Source organism: Sminthopsis crassicaudata, chromosome 5 (assembly GCF_048593235.1).
Source record: "Sminthopsis crassicaudata isolate SCR6 chromosome 5, ASM4859323v1, whole genome shotgun sequence".
Taxonomy (NCBI): Eukaryota; Metazoa; Chordata; class Mammalia; order Dasyuromorphia; family Dasyuridae; genus Sminthopsis; species Sminthopsis crassicaudata.
In genome coordinates, this window is record NC_133621.1 from 233,589,768 (window position 1) to 233,613,033 (window position 23,266).

The following is a 23,266-nucleotide window of genomic DNA, read 5'->3' on the forward strand; positions in this document are numbered from 1 at the left end:
CCAAGTGAGACTAACTATAAACATTTGGCAGGTGATGGTGCAGAATTCCTATTCCTCTCATTCTTTTCTACCTAGTTTCTCTTTGATTGCCTCCTTTTTTTTTTTTTTTTTTTTAAATTAGAGAAGACTGTTTCATAAAGATATCTGAATTTGCCTTGAGCATTTGAGACTTTCTACCATGCTCTAAAATATTTTTGTTTCAGAATCCCTTTAGCTCTGGAATTTATATCTTGGCAAGTACCTTCTCCACCCTTTTTTTCTCCATCCCTTTTTATTTTTCACTGAATCTCCTCCATCATGGTCCTCTCTTTCCCTTTCAGGGCAGGGATTGTCATTCTTTTTTGCTTATATTAATCATGGTCCCAGGGCTTGCAGTGCCTGGCCTACAATTTATTTTATATTTAATAAATTCTTGTTGGATGACTGACTGACTCATTAAAATGACATAATTCAGATAAAGAGATAAAAAATTCTTCTAGTTGTGCTTCTTCACCTTTCCTCCCCTCAAAAAAAAAAAAAAAAAAAGATTATTGGGTCTTGCTGGTTTGCCACTCTACCCATTCTCTACTTGCTTATTCTTTTGTTCTAGACATGCTGGTGTCTACACAGCTGAAGAGGTGGCCCTGATCATGCGTGAGAAACTGATTCGTTTACAGTCTTTATACATTGACCAATTCAAACGACTTCAGCATCTATTGAAAGAGAAGAAACGTCATTATTTACATAACCGCAAAGCAGAACATGAAACTTTAGGCAAGTAGTGTGCCAGCCCCTTTAAGTTGACTCTCTTTTCCAGAAATGTGATTGTGATCAATTTTGTTGCTTTTTGGGTCTTATGAGGCAGAATAACTTTGTTTACATACTCTAGTTCATCTTTGTCAGAGAATTTTGTTTGTTTATTCCTGCTAGGTTAGGATCGTGTCTTCCAAGGTACACCAGGTTGGCATTATCAGGGGGAATATATATGTCTTTTGACTGTCTTTCCAGGTAGTAGCCTTTTGACTGGTCCAGAGGGACTTTTAACGAAAGAGCGAGAAAGCTTGAAACAGCTGAAATGTCTTCGGCGCTACCGCCAGCGCTATGGTGTGGAGGCCCTGCTACACAGACAATTAAAAGAGCGAAGAATGCTGGCCACAGATGGGACTGCTCAACAGGTACTTGACTCCTTGATTAGAAGTTCTATTTACATGTGGTTACCATTGTTCAACCTTATTGCTTTATTTTTATTTACACATTTTTCATATCATGCAACATTTTCTGGTTTTGAGAAATGATAATCTTAAGAAGTATTTCATTTTAATCTTGGTGATGAAATTTGACTTTATAGACAATCAATGAGCTTCCTGACCTGAAAGCTGAAAAGCTGAAAAGCTATATATCTTTTTAGGTTTGTTTTATTTAAGCCTGATGTTAATGCCATGATGTGTTTTAGTAGTAAGAACAATACAGATTTTGTCTTTGTAATTGTCAGATACATAGTAGTCTAAATTAGCTTCAGTTTACACGTATTGAATGAAAGAGATTGAGCAAAGTATGCCATAGTTTTATTATAAGGATATGTTAAATTTTGTGTGTACTTAGGCAGTTAACTCATCTGGGTCTGTTTCCTTAATCTTATACAAGATCTTAAAAGTCCCTTTCAGTTCTTTTTTTCCCCCCTTTCAATTTTATGATTTAATATTTAGACTTGAGGGCCAAACATTTTAATCTTATTTTTAAAGAATGTTAAGAACTATAGAAGTTTGGAACAGTTTTGGACTTAAGTAACTTCTTTACATCTCCAAACAGTTGTCTGTCTTTGTCTTCTTAACTTGAAATTTCCCCTAGAAGTTGTCTTTAGCCCTCTTGTCTTCTTTGTTTATCTCCTTGGCAATATCATTCATTCATTTGCCTCTTTGCTTTCCAGAGGGAGTCCCAATTCTTTTATTTTTAGTTCCTGATTTGTTTATTGCCTTATTTTGAGGGAAAGAATCCATTTCTACCAGTAGTGAGCTTAAATGGAATAACACAATTATTAACCATATTCAGAATTTTTAAGTGTCTGGGGGGAACATTTAATTTAATTCATATCTGAGGACTTCCGTTATAATTATAATTTTATTCTCTTTCATTATGACCTTGCATTATTTTCTTGAATGACTCATTCTTTTTTCTTCTCAGGCACATACTACTCGTTCCAGTCAGAGGTGTTTGGCTTTTGTTGATGATGTTCGCTGTTCCAACCAGTGTCTTCCTATGACCAGGCATTGTCTGAATCGTATGTTTTTACCTTGTCTATTTAGCTTATGATTTGCCAGATTGAGTGAGCCTTAGTGTTTACCAGCTTTCTTATTTTCAAGATTGCTGATTTCCATTGTCCCTGAATCAAGACCAACAGATTGTTGGAACTGTTGGTTTCAAACAGCAGTCTAAAAAAAATGTCATCCTATGGTTTTCTTGCTATTTCAGAATGATAATAGAGAATGGTCAGTTCATTAGAAAGAAACACTTGAATTAGTGAAAATGAAATGGTTTATGTATTAGTAAAAGAATTATTCATTTTTTAATGGATATTAGACCTGTTATTAAATGGAGAAGTTACAGCATAAAATCAATGTGGATAGATAAAAACCTCTAAGGTGTCATTGAACTGCACAATCAACTTAGGGAAGCCATTTTATCTTTATGTAGCAGAGGAGTAGAAAACTGTCTTTTCTTATTATGTTTGTAAGACTTATATGGTTGAGAACTTCCTGATCCAAAAATTATGAGATAGAATTTTTTTCCCCTCTTTTGTAGTTTTTTTTGTTTCCCAAAGAATATGGAAAATGGACTAGTGAAACTGTTTCTCAGTGTTCCTCCATTTTAACTCTTCACCCAAAATTCTGAGCTAAATTTTATTTTTTTTTGGTGTGTATGTGGGGAGATACATCTTGAAATACTTGGGTATGGAAACTTCTGCTTTATAGTTTTATTTTTATGTATAAGGAACAAACTGCTAGAAACTGGTGATATAAAGGCTGTCAAGACTTATTTTAAAAATGAAATGGAATGTTGAGCAATTTTATTTTTGTAGTCACTATTCTTTTTTAGCTGCCCTAATGCTCTTTAACAAGAAGTTATATACTTAATTTTAACCTATGTACTTAATTTCTCATCCTCTGGAAACATGTAACTGTTTTTGATTATGAGTTAACTTTTTTCACTCATCTGATGGGGTAGAGCATTAAATCAAAGGTAAAAGAAATTAAAATTATTCAGTACTTGTACAAAGGGTAGGTATTCTCAGGATATTGTAATAAATAACAGATAGTGATGATTTTTTTTTCCATGCTATGAAAGAAAATCTTTTAGCATTATGACATTTGTTGTTAATGAAATTAGTTTTGCTTAAATACATTGCCTAGAAAGAAATTACGTAGTTTTTTATACCATGTTTGCAAATCTCATTGCCAAGTCTAAGATTATAGCTTGCATTTTGAACAGTCTTTGTATCTTAGCCATCTTCAAGCCTTTGCCTAAGATGAGGTGAATTAGTGAGGTGAAATACATAATGTAGTATATAATGTAGGCAGTTGATTTGGTTTGTACTATAGAAAGAAATTTTATTTTAAAAAAGTAGTATAAATAATTAAACATGACATGTATTTTTCAGTTTGGGAAAAAAGTACCCTTTAGTTACTTAAAATCAAGCAAGAATAATGTAGCATTGCATTGATTTAATGACAGTTTTGCTTTTATCAACCAGTTAGACCAGTTTGGTTTCACTTTTTTTCCCCCTAAAGTTTCATTGCCAACTTAGGTGTGTACCTATCATCTTTCACCTCTGCCTGTAGCTTTTAAACCTTGATTAAAAATAAAATTACCAAGCATTATTTTCTCTTCTTCCCACTTTTAAATTGAAAGAAAGAAGAAAATAAAACCCCTGTTACAGATAGGCAAAACAAATCAACATAGAACTCATGTCCAAAAAAGTATGTCCATTATTTTTCTGTTATAGAAATATTTATGTTTCAGAATAGGTCTTAAGAGAAATTGTTAGTCTCTGCATTGATAGAAATTCTTAGTCTTTGAAAGTTGGTTTTATTTAAAATGATGTCTTTGCACAAATTGTTCTTCTAGTTCCACTTATTTCCCTTTGCATTAATTCATACTACTAGGGATTCTCTGAAGTTGTCTTTTTTTGGATAGCACAATAATACATATTTTTCTGTTGGTTCTGCTCATTTCTCCCTTTCATTTCATGTAAGTCTTATCAGGTTTCTCTGAAACCTGATTCCCCCCCCCCCCCCTTAGGTATAACACTAATAGTACTATTACATTTGTGTGCCATAATTTATTAAACTATTCCCCAATTGATAGGCATCTCTTTAGTTTCTAGTTTTTTGCCATTATAAAAAGACCTGCTTTTAATGTTTTTGAACATATAGATACTTTTCTTCTTTCTTTAATCTATTTATATTTTTGAGTGTTATTGTTGATATAAGTATTATTGAGACCTGAGTTCAGGTGTGGCCACAGACACTTAGTGACCCTGGACAAGTCATTTAGCTTCTGCCTCAGTTTCCTCATCTGTTAAACGGGGTTAGTGATAGCATCTGTTTCCCAAGGTTGTTGTGAGGATTTGTAAAGGTATTTGTAAAGTGCTTTGCAAACCTATATAAATGTGTTTCAACAACTACTACCATTCTAATAGTGGTATTGCTAAGTTAGCATCTACACAATTTTTTTTTTTTTTGTCTGTCTGCAACTTCATAAAATGTGATTATGGTGAAAGGCAATGGTAAAAAAACATTTCCTGAAATTACAGACTGTTGCTATTCTAGATTTTTTTTTATTTTAAAAGAACTTGGGAATATAGGCTGATATTTAAAATTACTGTCTGTGAAATATGGCAAATTTTAGTGTTATGCATAATTTTAGAAAAAGAGACATTATTTAACTCTTTTGGTTGAAACAAAAGTGAAGAACATATTGTTAATAGATAATTGAGTTAAAGCTACAAGAGAGTAGTCCTAATGGTGGCTCTGTTCTTCATGCAGACAAAAGAAGGGAGAAATTGTACCCATAACATAATAGTACTCGGACCATAATCAAGGCTCTCCTATTTATATTTATACTTAATACTATATTTATAAATATATTTATATTTTGTTGATCAAAAGGCTAAATAATTAAATGTGATTTTAATTTTTGAATTTAAAAAATTTTAATAGCTTTTTATTTTAAAAATTATTGCAAAGATAGTTTTCAACCTTCATCCTTGCCAAAACCTCGTGTTCTGAATTTTTCTCCCTTCCTTCCTGCCATTTCCTTCCCCTACACAGGCAGTAATCCAATATAGGTTAAACATGTGCAAGTCTTTTATACATATTTTCACATTGTCATGTTGCACAAGTAAAATCAGATCAAAAAGGAAGAAAAGAGGAAGAAAAAAAAAGGTGAAAATATTATGTTTGTGATCTACATTCAGTCCCTATAGTCATCTTTCTGGATCAGATGGCACTCTCATTTTTGAATCACCTCATTTTTGAAAAGAGCCAACTCCATCATATTTGATCATCACATAGTCTTTTTGCTATATACAATGTTCTTTTGGTTCTACTTACTTCTCTTAGCATCTCACGTCATCTGCTTTCATTTCTCAATCATCCTGTTGAAAGTTTCTTATTGAACTATAATGGAATGTGATTTTTTTTTTTTTTTTAAATCTTTTTGGTCTTTTTTTCTTGAAATAAGATAAATTAAAAAAAAAGATAAATGAAACTCATTTCAAACCTTAAAAGGGCTGCATAGTTAGCTACTAATCTATATCATATAGTTAGCTAATACTACCATGATTATTACTATTACTAGCTATTAATACGAATGACTGCTTGTTATTAGCAGCCATTTTAATTTCAGATGAACATTTTTGAGTTTAGTGGAGAAGTACATAATAGTGGGAGCTTTGTTAGCAAAAGCACTATGTAAATATTAGAATTGCTGTCATTGCCATTTTAGATTCTGACTCTCAACCTAGAGAGAGAAATAATATGGAATGATATCCTTTTGAAATTGTTCCCATTTACGGTAATGCCTAGAAACAAATTTGCATATATGCTTTGAATAAGATTAAATTTTTAGAAATATTAATTTCTTTTTACCAAAATTTTATTTTCTGAAATTGAATATTGATTACTTTTTGTTTGTCTTTTATGAATTAATTTATGATCAAATATCATTTATGTACATCTGAGATCAGAAACCTTCCATTTGACAAGATAGAATCCTTAGAGAGAAGTTGAAAATTAAGTTCTAGCAAAATTTTATTACTTAATTTGAAAGCCACTGCTCATGTCATTTGATGTCTTGTATCGGATGTAATAGTACTGGTTACTGTATAGCCCAGTTTTTATCATTTACTATATGCCTGGACAACTTTCAACTTTTTAAGGGATACATTTCTGTCTTTTGAATATTGTTTTCTACTTTGTTTCTTTCTATTGTTTTTTCACAGATATCTGTCAGGATACTAATCAGGTTCTCTTCAAGTGGTGTCAGGGCTCTGAGGAGGTACCCTGCAATAAACCAGTTCCTGTCAGCCTTTCTGAGGATCCCTGTTGTCCCCTGCATTTTCAACTGCCACCTCAAATGTATAAGCCTGAGCAGATTCTCTCTGTGCCAGATGAACTGGAAGCTGTCCCCATGGATATGTACTTGAGTGCTGCTGAACTTCAGCCCACAGAGAGTTTACCTCTGGAGTTCAGTGATGTAAGTTGGAGAAACTATTTGCTTTTCTTGGCCATTTCTCCATAACTTTGGAGAAAATCTTATCCTTTGTGGTCAAAAAAGTGGTAACAAAATAGCCATTAAATTTTGATGGCTGATTATTTGAGTTATTTACTCAAATACCAAAGAAATAATGAGTAGATATTAAGGGAAACTTTGAGTTGTATGAACATTTTCTGCATTTGTCTTTAAGCCATGTGAATTAGGCCTTTTGAGACTAGGAATCTGGGCAATATTTTTTTAGTTGTTTTTTTTTTTTAATAGCCTGATATTTATAGGCTGATATGTATGAAATTCAGGCAACTGCCAAGATTGATTGTTACAGGAAGCACTTAGAAAATGTTGCCAGCTACTTGAATATATTGTTTGTATGCTTTTTTAGTTGGAAGGAGGAATAATTTTAGATTTGAGGGAGTTTGAAAAAACCAAGTATATAGAAAGGTGAAAGAGTCACTGGAATTTTACCAATATAATGCCTCTAATAAAGATTATAGTAGTTGAATTCAAATTGCCTATAATAATAATAAAAAATTGTAGTAGTTGAATTCAAACAGCATTCAGACTTATATGTGTGTGTATATATATAATTTTAGTGGTAATGGATTTTATTGTGTAGATTGATCACCTAGAAGTTGTTTCACTGAAACAGTTCAGTTTCAGTTTGTTCGTTATCTTAAATTTGTTGCTACACTTTTATATAGTAGAGCTCTGGTTTTGAACCTATTATATCTGTTTCATGAACATGTCTCCATGTGTTTGCTCCTACTTTCCAATTAACTCACATTCTTACTGTTATCATTTACCAGCTGCTTTTAGGTACTACCTGTCCAAGTAAGCCATTTTTCTGACTAAATTTATAATTGAGTCTAAGGATCAGTATTCCTCCTTAAACTAGTTTGCTTCTGTGCTCCTGTTCATTGATAAATTTGATCCTAAGTTGATCAACCTAAATGAACTTTCATTCACTTTCTTCATCATATTTTCCTCTATATACTCTGGTTATGTAGTTTTTTTTTTTTTAAGTTCATAATAAAGGAATTTGTTTTATAACATGGGTTTCTGCTGTTTCCTGTGATGAAGATTTTTATACTTATTGGTGTTTTGTGGGGGATGAAGTGGGGATGGGCATTGTTTATGTAGATCTGTAGGATTGTCTGATGATTGGGAATGCTTGATAAGTAGAAATCTAGAAAATATGCTTGTTTCTGCCAAATTTTTGAAACTTAACTGAAACTTCTTTACATCCAGTACTTTTATTTCAGCAATTTAAATGGATGGTGATATATTAATTATATATTAGCCGATATTAACTATTCATTTAATTTTACTTTTGGTTTCAGGATGATCAAGAATAATCATTTTTCTTCTGGTATGTGGTCATGAATTTATATTTGGGATCTCAGTGGTTCTGAAAAATGATTGAGACAAATCAATTTTATGTGATTTGTAAACTAAAATGACAATTTACTAGTCTACCAGGAAATTGGTGTTAGTTGAATTCATATTTACTTTTCTGTATGTTCCTAGTTCCCTTAACTTTTGAATAAGACAACTAATTTAGTAGTTTTTCCAGTTTTTTGTCTTACATAATGAACTATTACCCTGTCTTTCCAGGAGGCAAATCTAAATCCTATCTGAATTGGAAAGAGTTTTATGTTTTATTTATTTTTTTTTTTTTGAAAGACAATGGGGTTAAATGACTTAGGGTTACAAAGCTGGTGAGTGTCAATTGTGTGAAGCCAGATTCGACCTAGTCTACTTGACTCCAAGCCTTTGTTCTATTCATTGAGCCACCTAGTTGCTCTAAAAAGATGATTTTCTTTAAAAAAAAAAAACAAAAAAAAAAAACTTTGATTTTTTTTTTTTTTTTTGTATTACTGAAATTATTCTGTATTTTCTCCATCCTAAAGTTATCCCTTATGACAAAGAATATTTTTTAAAAGGAAAAAGATGAAAAAGAGGAAGAGAAAAAAAGTTAACAAATTGATCACATTGAAAATATCTGAAAATATATGTAATCTTCCACATCCGTAGACCTCAATTAAATATTAAGGTCCTTCAGTTTGCCAGGAACTGTGCCAAGTTCTGGGGATAAAAAAACAAGCATATCATAATCTAATGGGTAAACGAATACATATAAAAATGAGCTATATGCAGTATGAACTGGAGATAATGAACAGAGAAGGCATTAGAGTTAAGGAAAGATTTCTGTAGAAGGTTAAATTTTTGCAGGGACTTGAAAGAATGAAAGGAAGCCAAGAGAGGTGGAGGTGAGGAGGGAGATTCATTCCAGGTATGGTAGACATCCTTTGGAAATGCTTAGATAAAAAGCAGAAGAGTTGGGGAGAGAAGTATCTTTTTTTCAACATTCATTTTCACTTGTTTTTCAGTTCTTTCCATTTACAGTGTTCTAGTTATATATATATATATATATATATATATATATATATATATATATATATAGTTAACTTGACTCACCTTATTTTACTCTACATCATTTAAGTCTTTCCATGCTTTTCTGTAGTTAGCGTATTTGTGTCATTTCTTATAACACATTCTGTTACATTTGTGTGACAGTTTATTCAGCCATTCTCCAGTTATGAGCATTTACATTGTTTTCAGTTATTTGTGTGACAGTTTATTCAGCCATTCTCCAGTTATGAGCATTTACATTGTTTTCAGTTCTTTGCTACCACAAAAAGTGATGTTACAAATATTTTGATGTATATAAGAACTTTCTTTATCAGTGATTTCCTCCTTGATGTATATGCCTAGTAGTGAATAGTTATTTTGTATAATTTTATATTGAATGGTTATACTAAATTTTGGAATTCATTTGCTCCAAGTAAGATCTGATTTCATTTTAGATAATTACATGGTGATGATTCCGTCAGCATGTACCATTTGTGTTTGAGGTTGCATAATACATGTTCTAGGAGGAATGGGAATAATCACTAATATCCACACATAGAGAAATCACCCCAAAACACAAAAGCTTTTTGCAGGAATTTGGTTCTCTCCATATTCAGAATAAAATTTTAACATCCTACATAAATGACACCATTTCTGGTAAAATGTTCATTTTAAATGCTCATTTCCCAGATGAAATTAAACCAAAAACGCACGTGTACCTTTCTTTCAGCAATCTCTAAAACATTGATTATTCCCATCTTTTGATTGCTTTTGTTCTCATTCTACATACATTAATTTTGTTTGTGCATTTCAGTTTCATGTAATTTAAAATTTGTCTTTTATCTAGTTTATCTTGTAATTGCTTCTGTCCTTTCGTTAAGAAAATCTCTCTATAGTTGTGAAATTGTGAAAAATATATGATCTGCTTTTAATTTTTATGACCTTTACTATTAAAGAAATAGCAGTTTTGTAAATTACTGTAAGAGGTTGGTCTAAACTCAGCTTGTGCAAACTATTTTCAATTTTCCCAGAAATTAAAAAAATTTTTTTTTAATAATGGCCTTTTATTTGCAAAATACATGGAAAGATAGTTTTCAGCATTTATTACTGCAAAATTTTTATTCTCCAACTTTTTCTCCCTTCTCCTTACCCTTCCCCTAGACAGCTAGTAATCAAGTATAGGTTTTCACATTTGTCATGCTGCACCTAAAAAAAAAAAAAAAAAAAAAATCAGATCTAAAAGGAAAAAAAAAGCAATCAAATAACAAAAATGCCCAAAATTTTATGTTGGGATTTACATTGTCTCCTTAGTCCTTTTTTCTCCAGAAATTCTTAATCAAATAGGGAATTCATTTTTAATTAATTCATGGTTTCAGACATGAGTTTATTGAGTTTCATTATTTTTGATTCTTCCTTCAATTTGTTGCTTTGATCTACTTCTGTATTTTTTTTAAAACCAATATGAAGTGATTGATGATTTCTGTTTTATCAAATCAGTCAAACATTTTTTAAGTGCCGATTTTCTTCAAGTAAGTGTGCTAAGTTGGCTACAACAGATAAAAGACAGTCCCTTTCCTCCAGGAGTTTACAATCTAATGGGGTAGACATTAAGTAATACGTATGAACAAGCCACATATATGAAAAATGGGACATAATTAAAAGGGGGAAGACACTGTAATTGAGAGGGCTTGAGAGGCTTCATGAAGAAGATGGGGATTTTGGTTGGAAACAGACCAGAGCATGGGGGACAGCCAGAGAAAATGTGCAGAGGTGAAAGATGGAATGTCTTGTTGTAGAATAGTAGAGGCCAGTGTGGATGAGTAGTATATAATAGGAAGAATAAATTATACATAAGCTTTGATCCTGGTAATGATGGGGAGCCACTGGAGTTTTATTAGTAGGGAAGTGCATGGTCAGTCAAACCTGTGCTTTAAGAAAATGACTTTGGGAGCTAAATGGAGGAAGAATTAGAATGAGGAAAGACTTTAAGGTAGACTGACCCATCAAGAGGTTATTGAAAATAGACCAAGTGAAATGACAAAGGCCTGTATTAAAATGATGGCAGTGTTAGAAGAGAAAGGGGAATATTGTAGTTGTAGCAAAAGTGAAATCAAAAGGACTTGACAACAGCTTGGATGTTCGGGTATGAGAGTGAGGAGTCAAGGATGACATCTAGAATATGAGGTTGTTTGAGGTATGGAAGGTATGATTCATTATTTCTGCCTTTTAAAATTATTTTCCTTGGTTTAAAAAAATTATGTGTATATTATTTTAGCCTTCTACCTAACTCCCTCTTTAGAAAGGCATCTTATAATACAGGAAGGGGAAAAAAGTTCAGCAAAACTAACTAGCACATTGAAAAAAGTCTGAAGTTATTTATAGTGTTGGGTATAACCAGGAGCCCTTCAACTTTTAAAATCTCACCTTTGTGTCCAGACTTGGTCATAATTCCACAGCATTCAATTTTTAAAATCCTAATAGCTTAGAACTGAAACTTTTGGAAAACATTATATATTAGCAGAATGCTGTGTAAATTGTATAATGCTTGTATAAATTACCCTATTCCTATTAATCCAGATTAAAATATAAATTAAGAATCAGACAGTATTGGAAATACCTTTAAAATTACTTTCTAAATATACTTCTTTCTATATTTGATGTTACTGTCAAATCAGGTTTACTACAATTTTCATTTTTATTTTACTTCATTTTTAGCTATTGTTCAGTAGTTTCTCAAGCACATAGTCTAGCATCTAGTATATATTAGTTGCATATTAAACTCTTGTTGTTTGTTTAATTGACAAACTAAGGATAAATATTTAGAGACAGCTATCTTATTTCCCTCTCATTTTTATTTATCAAGCTAATCTTTAGCTGGTACTCATGAACTTGATCTCAAAGCCCTTTTACTATTCTGGTTGCTCTCTTCTGATTGCGCTGAAGTTTAGTTTTCTTTCTAAAAAAATATGCTCTGAACTGCATATAACCAGCAGACTTATTCTGGCCATTATGTTATTCAGAGTAAGCTGAAATCTCATTTGTTTTTGGGGGGTGCTGCTGTAGGCAGTGTAGTCATTTAAGTAATATAATAGTCCCTTAAGACCTACAAATCTTTTTCAGATGAACTGCTGTTTAATATCTTTCTTTAACTCATATATGTAAAGTTGACTCTTAGAACCCAAGAATAAGATTTTTACAACTCTCCCTCTTACATTTCATGCTATTAAATTTGGCCCAGTTGTGCTAGCCTCTCAAGAATGATTTGAATCATGATGATGTTTCTTATTATATTACTTATCTCTCAGTTTTGGGTTATTTGAAAATTTGTTAAGGTTGCATATATATCTTTTTACATATTCAGTTTTCAAAATAGAGGGTCAGACACAGATCCCTCTTCTTGACAAAGTCATCTCCCTGCTCCCTTTTCAAGATCTCAATAATCTTTTGTTTTTACATCACTTTTATTTACAGATTTTCTCCTCCTCTATCCATTGAGCCATCATTATAAACAAAATTTAAAAAAGAAAAACAGCAAACAAAGCAGATATTTTCTGTATTTGAGAGTACATGATATCCTTATACCTGCAAGTCTCTCATCCCTGCAACAAAGGAAGTGAAGTAGATTTTCTTTTCTAGGATTGGTATTTGTTTTTTGTTTTTTCCATTATACTATTGTCATTATTTATATGATGACTTTTCCTGTTGTTTTTCTTTTCATTTTTCATTAGTTTATCACATGCTTCTCTTAGTTATTTATACTTTTTGTTTCCTGTGGTGTAATGTTACATTTACATTCAACAAATAGTCATTCCCTAATTTATGGGATTCTAATTTTTCACACCAGTTTCTTGCTATCACAAAACTGCTACATGAATATTTTTGTGTATATATTTTTTAAAAGGAAAAAAGGTCTTTGACCTCCTTTGGGTGGAAGACCAGAATTGAGTTCATATAGTTGTTACAAGTTTGCAGATCTTAAAAGAATTGTTCAAATCCTTTGAACTTATTTCTTTGGGAGAATGGCTCTTGGTCTTATAGTGTGTAAATTCCATATAAATCTTGAGTATCTAAATCTTATCAGAGATTTGATGCAAAGATTTTTTTTTTCCCAGTCAACAGTTTGATTTCTTATCATACTTGGATTGATTTTGTTCCTGCAAAAGCTTTTTAATTTCATATGATTGAAATTATCTATTTTAGTGACTTAATCCACTCAGCTTTGGAACCACGGCCCTGGGGCAGTGCTGTCCTGATTGGTGAGTCAGTCAACGGCAACGTACATGGCCCATATTATCTAGTGGCCCCAGACTCTAGACCATGCTTCACATCCCATCTGACCGTCTATCCTGGCCATCTCCTTGCCATCTGTCCTGCTGCTGCTCACTGGACCACTGGACCTCCTGAGACCATGCCCTGGGTGACTTAATCCACACTGCTTTGGAACCACCACCCTGGGGCCATGCTGTTCTGATTGGTGAGTCAGCCAGAACCAATGCACATGGCCCACTATATTCCTATCTAGCCACCTCTAGATCTTAGATCTTGCTCTGTATTCCATCCAATCTATACCCTGGCCATCTTGTCCTGAGGAAATGTGTCTCCCTTCCCTCCTTTCTATCTCTTGCTGTGGGAATAGTAATTAGATGTTTCAATACTATTCAATACTGTTATTTTAATAAAAGGACATGTCTTTGACTGCCCTGTGACTCCATTTCCTGTTATTCCTGTTATTTCCCATACCAAATCATCTTTATATGGTCACTACCTTATATACGTTATTTTCATTTACCAGAATTAGGCTTCTTGAGGGGAGGAGCTGTCTTGCTTTTGTATTTGTATCCTCATTTAATGCTATTCATTGATTTATTCTTTCATTCTGTTTTGTGTTCTCTATTCTTATTCATATCTTTGAAAACTACCCATGCAGGGTCTTTAAAAATCTTTCTTTCCTCTTTTAAGTGTAAGTATCCAAATAATATATTGGAGGATTTAACCAGGAATTAACGTCAGGCCCATTAGCCCGTAGTCTACAGACTCTGTTCTTTTAAAAAAAATTGGCAATTTGCTCTTTTGCAATCCAGTGGTATCTCTCCTATTCACAGATCACTTGACTTTGATCTGACATTGATCACAGATCAATGACTTACCAGCCACATCTTTGATTTTTATTGGTATTTTAGGGTTAGTTCCTGTGGACATACTGACTAGAGTTTGAAGAAAGATTTAGTCATCTTCAAACTCTAGTCAGTATGTCCACAGGAACTAACCCTAAAATACCAAAAAAAAGGCTTTTACTGTCATTACTTATCTTGAGTACCAACGCTTAGTAGCTATTCTTATGATGTCCTTTCCTAACCAAAGTTCATATTCCTTGGCAAGAAAAAAAGAGTAAAATTAAGAATTTAGTATCTTTTCTCTCTAGTCTTATTTTTTTAATCATCCTCTTTCACTGATAGCCAGTTTTATTCCTTTGATCCCAATTTCCCCTCAGTATGGGTTTAAAAAAAAGCATTTTTGCTGTGTATTTTTTCATCTACCTTAATCTCATTCTGACTTAGACACTTTCTCTTCAGATCTGTGGCATTCTTTTATATTTGTCTTGTTATCTTCCTTTTGTACATTTTGAAAAAAAAATCTTAAGTTGCTGAGTTCCTGTTCTTTTACATGTCTTTATACACACTTCTTCCTTTTTCTCTTAATCAGAATTATTCCTCTTTGTGTCTTAGAAATTTGTTTTGAGGATCTCACTTGAGCACTGACTTCCCCTATAAAATTTTAGTCTGTGGGATCCTACCCATTCTTTTGATATGTTACCCAAAAATATAAGCTGTACTTTAGATTGTGCCCAGTTTTCTTCCTCTCTTCTGCAAATTCTTGAGCTTTCATGTCAAGGTTCATTTCCATCATAGCAACCAGTTTCTTCTTCGTTAGAATCACATACTTGCAATCTGCTTCCTGAATGCTTTTTTTCTATGTGATTGGTCGTATGCTCTAAAGATATTTCTATTGCTATCTTAATCGATTTTCCTCTCCTCTCCATTACAGTTGTAACTCTCCATTGATTTCTGAATTTCCTCATATATCTGCCTAACATTTAACTTGTTCTTTTTTTTTTTTTTTTTTTTTTTACTGAATAACATTATACTTGTGAAAGTTCTATTCTGGTCATGTCAACTCATTGCTCCAGTGCTATCTGTGAGGTTAAATATGATCCCGTGGGCTAGATTCCCTAGTAATTTTTTTTTTATTACTCATACTCTCTTTCCTTCCCCTCCCCCAATTTGTGTCTAAAGCATCTGATGCTTTAGATTTAATTGCTGGCTCCTATATTTTTGAGTGTGCTATTCTTTACACAATGTTTAATCTTTATGCTTAGACACACTGAAAAAAGCAGGGGAAAACTTATAAATTATATAAACATAAGGCCAACATTTCATTATGTCATTCACTAACTAGGAGTCCTTTTGATCCATTAAAAAAATATCTTTGGCAAAATGACTTGTGAGCTAAAAGAATTATAGATCAAAAGAAATTGGTTCTTTTCAGTCATTTGGGATAAAGAAATTAGAAAATGCATCTCCCTTTGCAAAGGTGGGTGATTATTGGTATTAAATTTTGCATATAATGTCAATCTTGAATGCTGTTTAATTTTGCTGAACTTTCCCTCCTTTATTTGTTAGAAGGAATTGACTCCCTGAGCAGAGAGGAATATTTTCAGAAATGAAGGTGATGTAAAATCAAGGACCAGAAAGTAAAAAAGGAAAAGCAACAATAATGACAGAATAAAGTTACCTGAAAGATAGAGCATAGAAGTTCATGACAAAACTAGAACATTACATTTTGAGGGACTAGGGATACAGGGTGATTATAAATATGTGAAGACCCTTGATTTGTTTTTTGCTTCCATTATATAAAGGGAAAAATTTACTCTTGGAATGGAAATCTTGGAGAAAAGTGGCAAATAACTTTTCTTCTTAATATCTTAGTCTTTGTAATGTCTGTGACAGGCCCTGAATCAAGACCAATGGTTTGTTATAACCATTGGTTTCAAACAGGAGCCTAGATAATTGTCTCCCTATGGTCTGTTGGTCATTCTGAATCTTTAGTGGGGAATGACCAGTTCAGTTGGAAGAAACAAAATCTGTGAAAATTGATGTTTGGATCAAGATTAAATGATTAAATTAAAATTAAATGAAGATTAAAGATGATTAAGAGAAAGTTCAATTTTATTCAGCAAACATTTATTCTTATGCAGTGCCATCTATATGAAAATATTTTTTCATTTTCTTTTTTGCTTTTGTTACCATCATTAAGACAATGTGTTGTAACTACTTTAATTTTTTTTTTTGCAAATTTTCCCCTAATATTGCTTTTCTTTTTCACTCTAATTTTTTTTATCTTAATGACACTACCATTCAAAACAAAATCAAACCTGGGTTTTGAACTAACAATCTTTAGAATTCTTGTTCACATATCTAATCAATTACCTAGGCCTTTCATTTCTACCTAGTAACACTTGCATCCTCTCTTTCTGCTACCACTATTCCAATATATAACTTCATGACTCCTCCACTTTGGCTTATTTCAATAGGCTCTTAATTTATCTTTTTTACCTTCTATTCTCCCTTGCCTCAGAGATCTTCTTTGGCCATTGTTCTTTTTGATATCCAATAGAAACCTTACCTTACTTATGTATCCTCTCTATTTTACCTTGCTGTTTTTTATTCCATGCTTTTCTCTGTACCATCCAATTTACATACCCCTTTTTCTCTACCTCCATTTCTTTTGTTTATATTTTTTCTGTGCCAGTAATTTTCTCCTTATTAAAGTTCTGTTGCTTTTCTACACATAGAAACTCAAATGGCATTTCCTTTAGGAAACTTTTTCTGAATATTGACTTTGATCTCACTTCATACTTATTTTTATCCAAAAAACTTAAATTTTTTTGTAGCATAATATTTGTGTCATCTAATAAGATTATAAATCTTCTGTGGACAAGGATTATCAATAGATCTATAAACTTTGAATCTTGCCTAGTACCAAGGACAATATACATGTGAGGCACTTAATACATGTTTGTTGAATTTACTATTTGTGAAATGTATATGTTTTGAACCAAAATCACAAATTAGAAAAGTCAATTCATTTTCTAATCTCCAGTACTTCCTGTTTTTCTTCCTTTTAGCCTTTTGGTTTATTGCTGATTGCCATCTTTGTTGGGAAAAAGAATCAGTATTGAGTAAACTGGAGGTAGATTTTTAACAAATTCTATTTCTTGTTAAAAAAAAGTCAATGAGAATAATTAGGGGTTGACTAAAATTGGTTTTATTCCCTTTAAGATGATATCATTTCCCCTGGTTTTACTGATAGATTTGTCTGTGGTATTTTTCCCCCCTCTCCTAGGACTTGGATGTAGTGGGTGATGGAATGCAATGCCCTCCTTCTCCCTTGCTCTTTGACCCTTCACTAACTCTGGAGGATCATTCAATCAAAGACATTGCTGAAGCTCCTGTGGATATTCTGGCAAGTGAAAAATACCTTTAGCTAAGTGTCCCAGTACAATAATAGTGCTGGCCAAGCTGTACATTGGGGAGTGGGAATGTCATCTTGATTCTAGGGCTGATGCTCTGTCACACTGCACCATCTAGCTATCCTGGGGATGTCATTACTAGTAGGTTACAAAGCTACCTCGAATGAATTTTACCTCGTTAATTGTACTTGCCTTTCTAATCAGTCCACAAGACATACCAACTGCTGTACTAGACACTGGAAGCCCAAAGATAAAAATTCCTGCATTCAAAGAACTTAAATTTTATTATTTTTATTTATTTTTTTTAATCAGCCAAAAGGTATTTAAGTGTACTTCTCAAATTTGTATATGAGTCCTTTTTTTAAATGATCATTTCTTATAAGACTTTTCCTCAAACTTTTTCTTATTGTGTCTTTTTATTGGGTATTCTTTCTTTAGTCATCTAGAAAAAGATTGTGGAGAAAGTTTGTGGGCAACTGAGTTTTCCCCACCTTTTACTTAAGTATGGGTAGTGAGATGGTACAATGCCCACTTTCTTAAACAGTGGTTCACTTGTAACTGAATGTGGGGGTCATGAAATTATGATTATCAATAAATATTTGATTTGTATACCTACATAGCTAGGGTCACTTAATTTCTCAGGTAAAAGGGGGTCATAAATGGAAGCAATTTAAGAAGCTCTAGAATGATGGACTTTGTATATTGTACTTGGAGTCAGAGAGATCAGAACTTATACCCTGCCTCCAACTTCTATTAGCTCTGTGACCTTGATCAAATCTTCCTTCCACCTCAGTGTTCTCCTTTTGGTACAGTGGGCTGACATCACCTTAACTCATTGGGCCATTGTGATGGTCAAGAAATTATTATAAAGTGTTTTGCAAGCCTTAAACATTAGGGCTTTATAAATATTGTTAATACTTTTATTTAACATAGAAACAAATAAAATGATAACAACAATGGGATTTACCCAGTACTGATTCATTAATTAGCAAACGTTTATTAAGCTCCAGGCATTGATGATGATTAATGGTAGTAGTGAGTTTCTCAAGTTTTTAAGCCTTTCATAGAAGATATACAATAGCCAGAGATACTGTAATAGCTGTTGTTTTCAGACAAACTGCAAAGTGGTGTGATTGATATTATAGGATATTGAAAAAGTTAGTTATCAATTAACAAGCATTATTAAACACTTAAAAATCCTGGAATTGGGAGTGGCTAAATGGCATAGTAGATAGAGCACTAAACTAGGAGTCAGAAGGACCTGAATTCAAATCTGGTTTCAGACATTTAACACTTACTAGCTGTGTGACCCTGGGCAAGTTACTTCACCTCAATTTCCTCAAAAAAAAAAAAAAAAAAAAAAGAAAAGAAAAGTACTGGAATTTAAGAACAACTTGAAGAACCAAATTACATTAACATAGTGGGGATTTTTATATTCATGAGGTAAAGAAAACAAAAGATAGGATGAACATTTTTATTTTAAAATAAATTTCCAACAACATTTTTGTATCATTTGATGTACTTGCCTACTGTATATCCAGAACTCTGCTTAGTCCTTAGGATACAAAGACAGTAAATAGTCTCTCAAGGAGCTTACAGTCTTTTTTTTTTTTTTTGCTGAGGCAATTGGGGTTAAGTGACTTGCCCAGGGTCACACAGCTAGGAAGTGTTAAGTGTTTGAGACCATATTTGAACTTGGGTCGTCCTGATTTCAGGGCTAGTGCTCTATCCAATACACCACCTAGCTGCCCAGAGCTTACAATCTTATCAAAGGAAACAATGGGTACATATACATTCATGTACATGTAAAATGTCACTTAGTATATATAGATGTAAAATAAATTAAGAGCTGGGAAAATCAGAGAAAACCTTGCATAGAAACTGGTATTTGTGCTGAGCTCTCAAAGAATTTAGGAATCTATGAAAAAGGATCATCTACCAATCTTGATGGTGAAGCCAAAAAATCAAGGAATGCAAAAGCCTTTATTGACTGTCTATTCTGTGTCAGGCACTGTTTTAAATACTATAGATACAAATAAAAAAGCAAGACAGTCCTTGATTTCAAGGAGTTTATAAGCTAATAGAAACAACACACATAGGGAAGTAGTGACCTTAGAATTTTGGAGTTATAGAAGGCACAGGCAATTGTGAAGTTGATTGACTTTCCAGAAGCAAAGGTAAACTTTAATTTACTACTCTTCCCAGATTAAGAGATAAAGAAAGGTAGAAAGTAAGAAGGAAGTGAAGGAATGTCTGTGATGGCATGGCAAGGAAAAATGGCTGAGGTGAGGCATGGCCTACATTCTAGGGCTCACAGGGTATAATTAAGTGGACTTTTGCTAGTCATGACATCATAGCTCTATGGTTGGAATTCCACAGTTAAGTGATTTAGTTCCTCCAGCATATTGTAGAGATTAAATCTGCAGAGTTTGGGGTGGTGTGACAGAAAAATGGCCAAAAGTTGTAAGGGCTTGGGGTATAGATTGGGTGTGGAAGATGTTTTGAATTTTGGTGCAGTATTTTTTGTTATTTGTTAATTTTATTAAGTCAATTCTCCATCTCATTAAGAGACTGAATTCTTAACCAAGTTGTGTTTTTCTATTAATAGAATCAAGTACAGATCGCAGTAGGTGTGCCCAGGTCACAGGGATCCCAAAATCCTGAAGAAACCACAGTTTCTGCACCATTGCCTGGATGTGAAGTGGTTGCCACCAATGGGAAGCATGAACATATTTCTATCAGCTGATAGTTGCTACTGAGAACAAGTTGACTTTGGGAGAGGGCGAATTCTTCATTTCCCTAAGAAAATTTGACTGTTCCTCACCAAAAGAGAGGATCCAGGCTGACTTATTTTCCCCCCTTTGGGTAGCTGATATGTATAGTCAATCATAAAGCAAAATTGTTTTGAGAATAGAGTTATAATTGTCTCAGCGGTGGGTGACTCTTTAAATTGAGCAAGTTGTACGTAATTCTGCCTCTTGGGGATCAATGAATAAGTTTGTGTCCAAGGGGAAGAAAATATCTTAATAATGGAATCCTAAAACATTGATTAGGAAAACCCATTTGGGTAGCCAGTATGACAAGCCTGAAACTGGAAAATGTACCCTATATTCTTCTAGCTTCTTTTGACATTTCATCAAAGCTAAACTGGGCATTTCCAACTCCCTCCACCCCAAAAGGAATTCTGGTGTGGACAGTTTGCAGGATCAAACCTTTCTTACCCTTCCAGCTTCCTGCTTCTAACGTGTCTAGAGTTCTGCAGTGGTCACCTTATGTAAGATAAAATATAAATTTTCTGTATAGAGTTTCTATCAAATGATCTAAAAAAGGAAAAGAAAGAAAATGTATTGAAAATGAAAAAGTCTTATACTTGAAATGTGAGTTGTGGGTTTAGTTGAATAATTTTGTATTTAAGAAGGCTACCTACCACTGATGGAAAAAGAGGTACTGGCATATGGCCTTTGTGAGAATCTTACTGTACAGAAAATTACTCTTTTTCTAAACCTGTTTTTATATAACACACACACAGACAACAGAATTATATCCGTATGTAATTATAGTATTGAAACTACTTTGGGTTGAGAGAATGGCTATGAGAACATTGGCCTATGGGATCTACTAAAAATTGTCAGTGTTAGAAAAGGTTGCAAAAGCAAAAAGCATATGTTGCTAGGGAAAGAGACAACATAATCATTTTCTGTTCCCCTTTCTGCTGTCTACTTGTTGGGGGGGGGGTTCTTTCCTTAATTTTCTAAGTCTCTATAGCCAACAGATAGTAATGACAGTTGGAAAAGACATTGTTTAAAACAGGGGGAATTCCGTCTGGCCACAAAAGGCTTGTGAAATTATTTTGTCTGTCCCTGCCAAAGCAACCATGGATGGTGATGACCTGAAAGCTTGGTATAATATCCCATTGCTTGAGTTTTTAAAGTTTTGTTTATTAAAATTTTTTTCTGATTAATACTTCATTTTTCCAAATACATGTACATATAATTTTCAATGTACATTTCTGCAAGATTTTGTTTTCCAAATTTTATCTCCCTCCGTTAACCTCCTTCCTGTCCAGTATAATATTTTAAAATATTTCCATATTTGTCATGTTATGTAAGAAAAATCAGACCAAACAGGAAAGAACCACCAGAAAAAAGCAGAGAAAAAAAGGTGGTGACCATATTATGTTATTGAGTCTACAGTTCTCTGGATGTGAATGATATCTTCCATTCCAGGTATCTTGGAATTGTCTTGATCACCACATTGTTGAAACGAGCTAAGTATCATAGCTGATAATCATGTTGTTACAGTGTACGTTCTGGTTCTGCTCACTTCACACTGCTGGAATTTTTAAGTTGATAATTTTGTATGTCCCACAAATGATATTAACAAAAAGTTCTTTGGTAGAAAAAAGGTTCCCTACTCATTTAAAGAAATTAACTACATTTAAAGAAATGTAGTTCCCAAAGTAAATGTGGTCATTTCCAGTCCCCTGCCTTATCCCTAGTACATGTTATACATAATACTATTAATGGTTCTCTGTTTTAATGATATATATGAATGTTAAGGTGGTTCCAACTGCATTTATTCCAGCCTTGAATATAATTCTGAATTTATTTTAACCCCATCTCTTTTGACTATTGCTACTAAAATTAATAATCCAAATAGACCTAAAACTTTCATTCTTTTACCAGCCACCTTTTCTACAGCTTAGCTTGTTTACATAACTGAAAATTGAGGCAAAGACTGAGAATTTCTTGGCACTTAAAAGAGTGTCATTTTTTTCTGTCTGTATGAAATATTTTGGGTATCCTGCTTATCCACATTTATGCAAATATTCTTGAGTTGACATTTATCTTGGTTCTGAGATACATCCCATTCCTTACCAATACAACTTTGTCTTTGGTGTGATCTATTTTTAAAACTATCTCACTTTCTGATCTTGAAAACCTGATTGGATCTACGATCCTTTTAAAAAAAAAAATTGTAGTTTAATTTTTTTAAGAGTGAGAATGTTATGTTATGATCCACATTTAGTTCCTGCAGTCCCCTCTCTGGGTGTAGATGACTCTCTTCATCACTAGGTCATTGAAATTGGCTTCAAACATCTCATTGTTGGAAAGAGACAATCAAAATTAATTGTCGTATAATACTGTTGCTGTGTACAGTGATTTCCTGGTTTTGTTCATTTTTACTTAGCATCATTTCACATCATTCTGTCCAGCCTTTCTCAAAATCATCCTGCTGATCATTTCATATAGAACAATAATGTTCCATAACATTCATATATCAACTTATTCGATCATTCTCCAACTGGTGGGCATCCATTCAGTTTCCATTTTTTTTTGCCACTATGAAAAGGGCTGCCACAAACATTTTTGCACGTGTGGGCCTAGTAGAAATCGATCAAAGGATATGCAGAGTTTGGTGATTTTTTTTTTTTTTTTTTTTGAGCGTAGTTCCAAATTGCTCTCTAGAATGGCTGGATCTGTTCACAGTTCCACCTACAATATATTAAAGTGTCCCAGTTTTCACACATCACCTCCAACATTAGTCATCTTTTTCTGTCACTATGATCCTTTT

At 33.1% G+C, this 23,266-nt stretch overlaps 1 protein-coding gene and 2 non-coding genes across 7 annotated transcripts in view; all 3 read left to right on the top strand.

Annotated features, from left to right (window-relative positions):
- Window positions 1–20,996, top strand: part of LOC141544406 (KAT8 regulatory NSL complex subunit 2-like) — a 32,920-nt gene extending 11,924 nt beyond the window's left edge. For 4 of the 5 annotated variants that reach the window (XR_012482596.1, XR_012482597.1, XR_012482595.1 and 1 more), the window contains 7 exons: window positions 590–757; window positions 992–1,154; window positions 2,161–2,257; window positions 6,479–6,732; window positions 13,363–13,636; window positions 17,566–17,685; window positions 20,301–20,318. Coding sequence is in view for 1 of the 5 variants with exons in the window: in XM_074270523.1 (XP_074126624.1) it covers window positions 590–757; window positions 992–1,154; window positions 2,161–2,257; window positions 6,479–6,732; window positions 17,566–17,685; window positions 20,301–20,438 (940 nt within the window). In the remaining 4 variants the exon portion in view is untranslated. Of the gene's footprint in view, window positions 1–589; window positions 758–991; window positions 1,155–2,160; window positions 2,258–6,478; window positions 6,733–13,362; window positions 13,637–17,565; window positions 17,686–20,300 lie in introns of all 5 variants that reach the window. The other variant, XM_074270523.1, reaches the window with a different exon arrangement.
- LOC141545254 (small nucleolar RNA SNORA2/SNORA34 family) lies at window positions 2,354–2,490 on the top strand. The gene has a single exon (XR_012482940.1). It is a non-coding gene; the product is annotated as a small nucleolar RNA SNORA2/SNORA34 family (small nucleolar RNA).
- LOC141545253 (small nucleolar RNA SNORA2/SNORA34 family) lies at window positions 16,167–16,302 on the top strand. The gene has a single exon (XR_012482939.1). It is a non-coding gene; the product is annotated as a small nucleolar RNA SNORA2/SNORA34 family (small nucleolar RNA).
- Window positions 20,997–23,266: the final 2,270 nt, after the last annotated feature.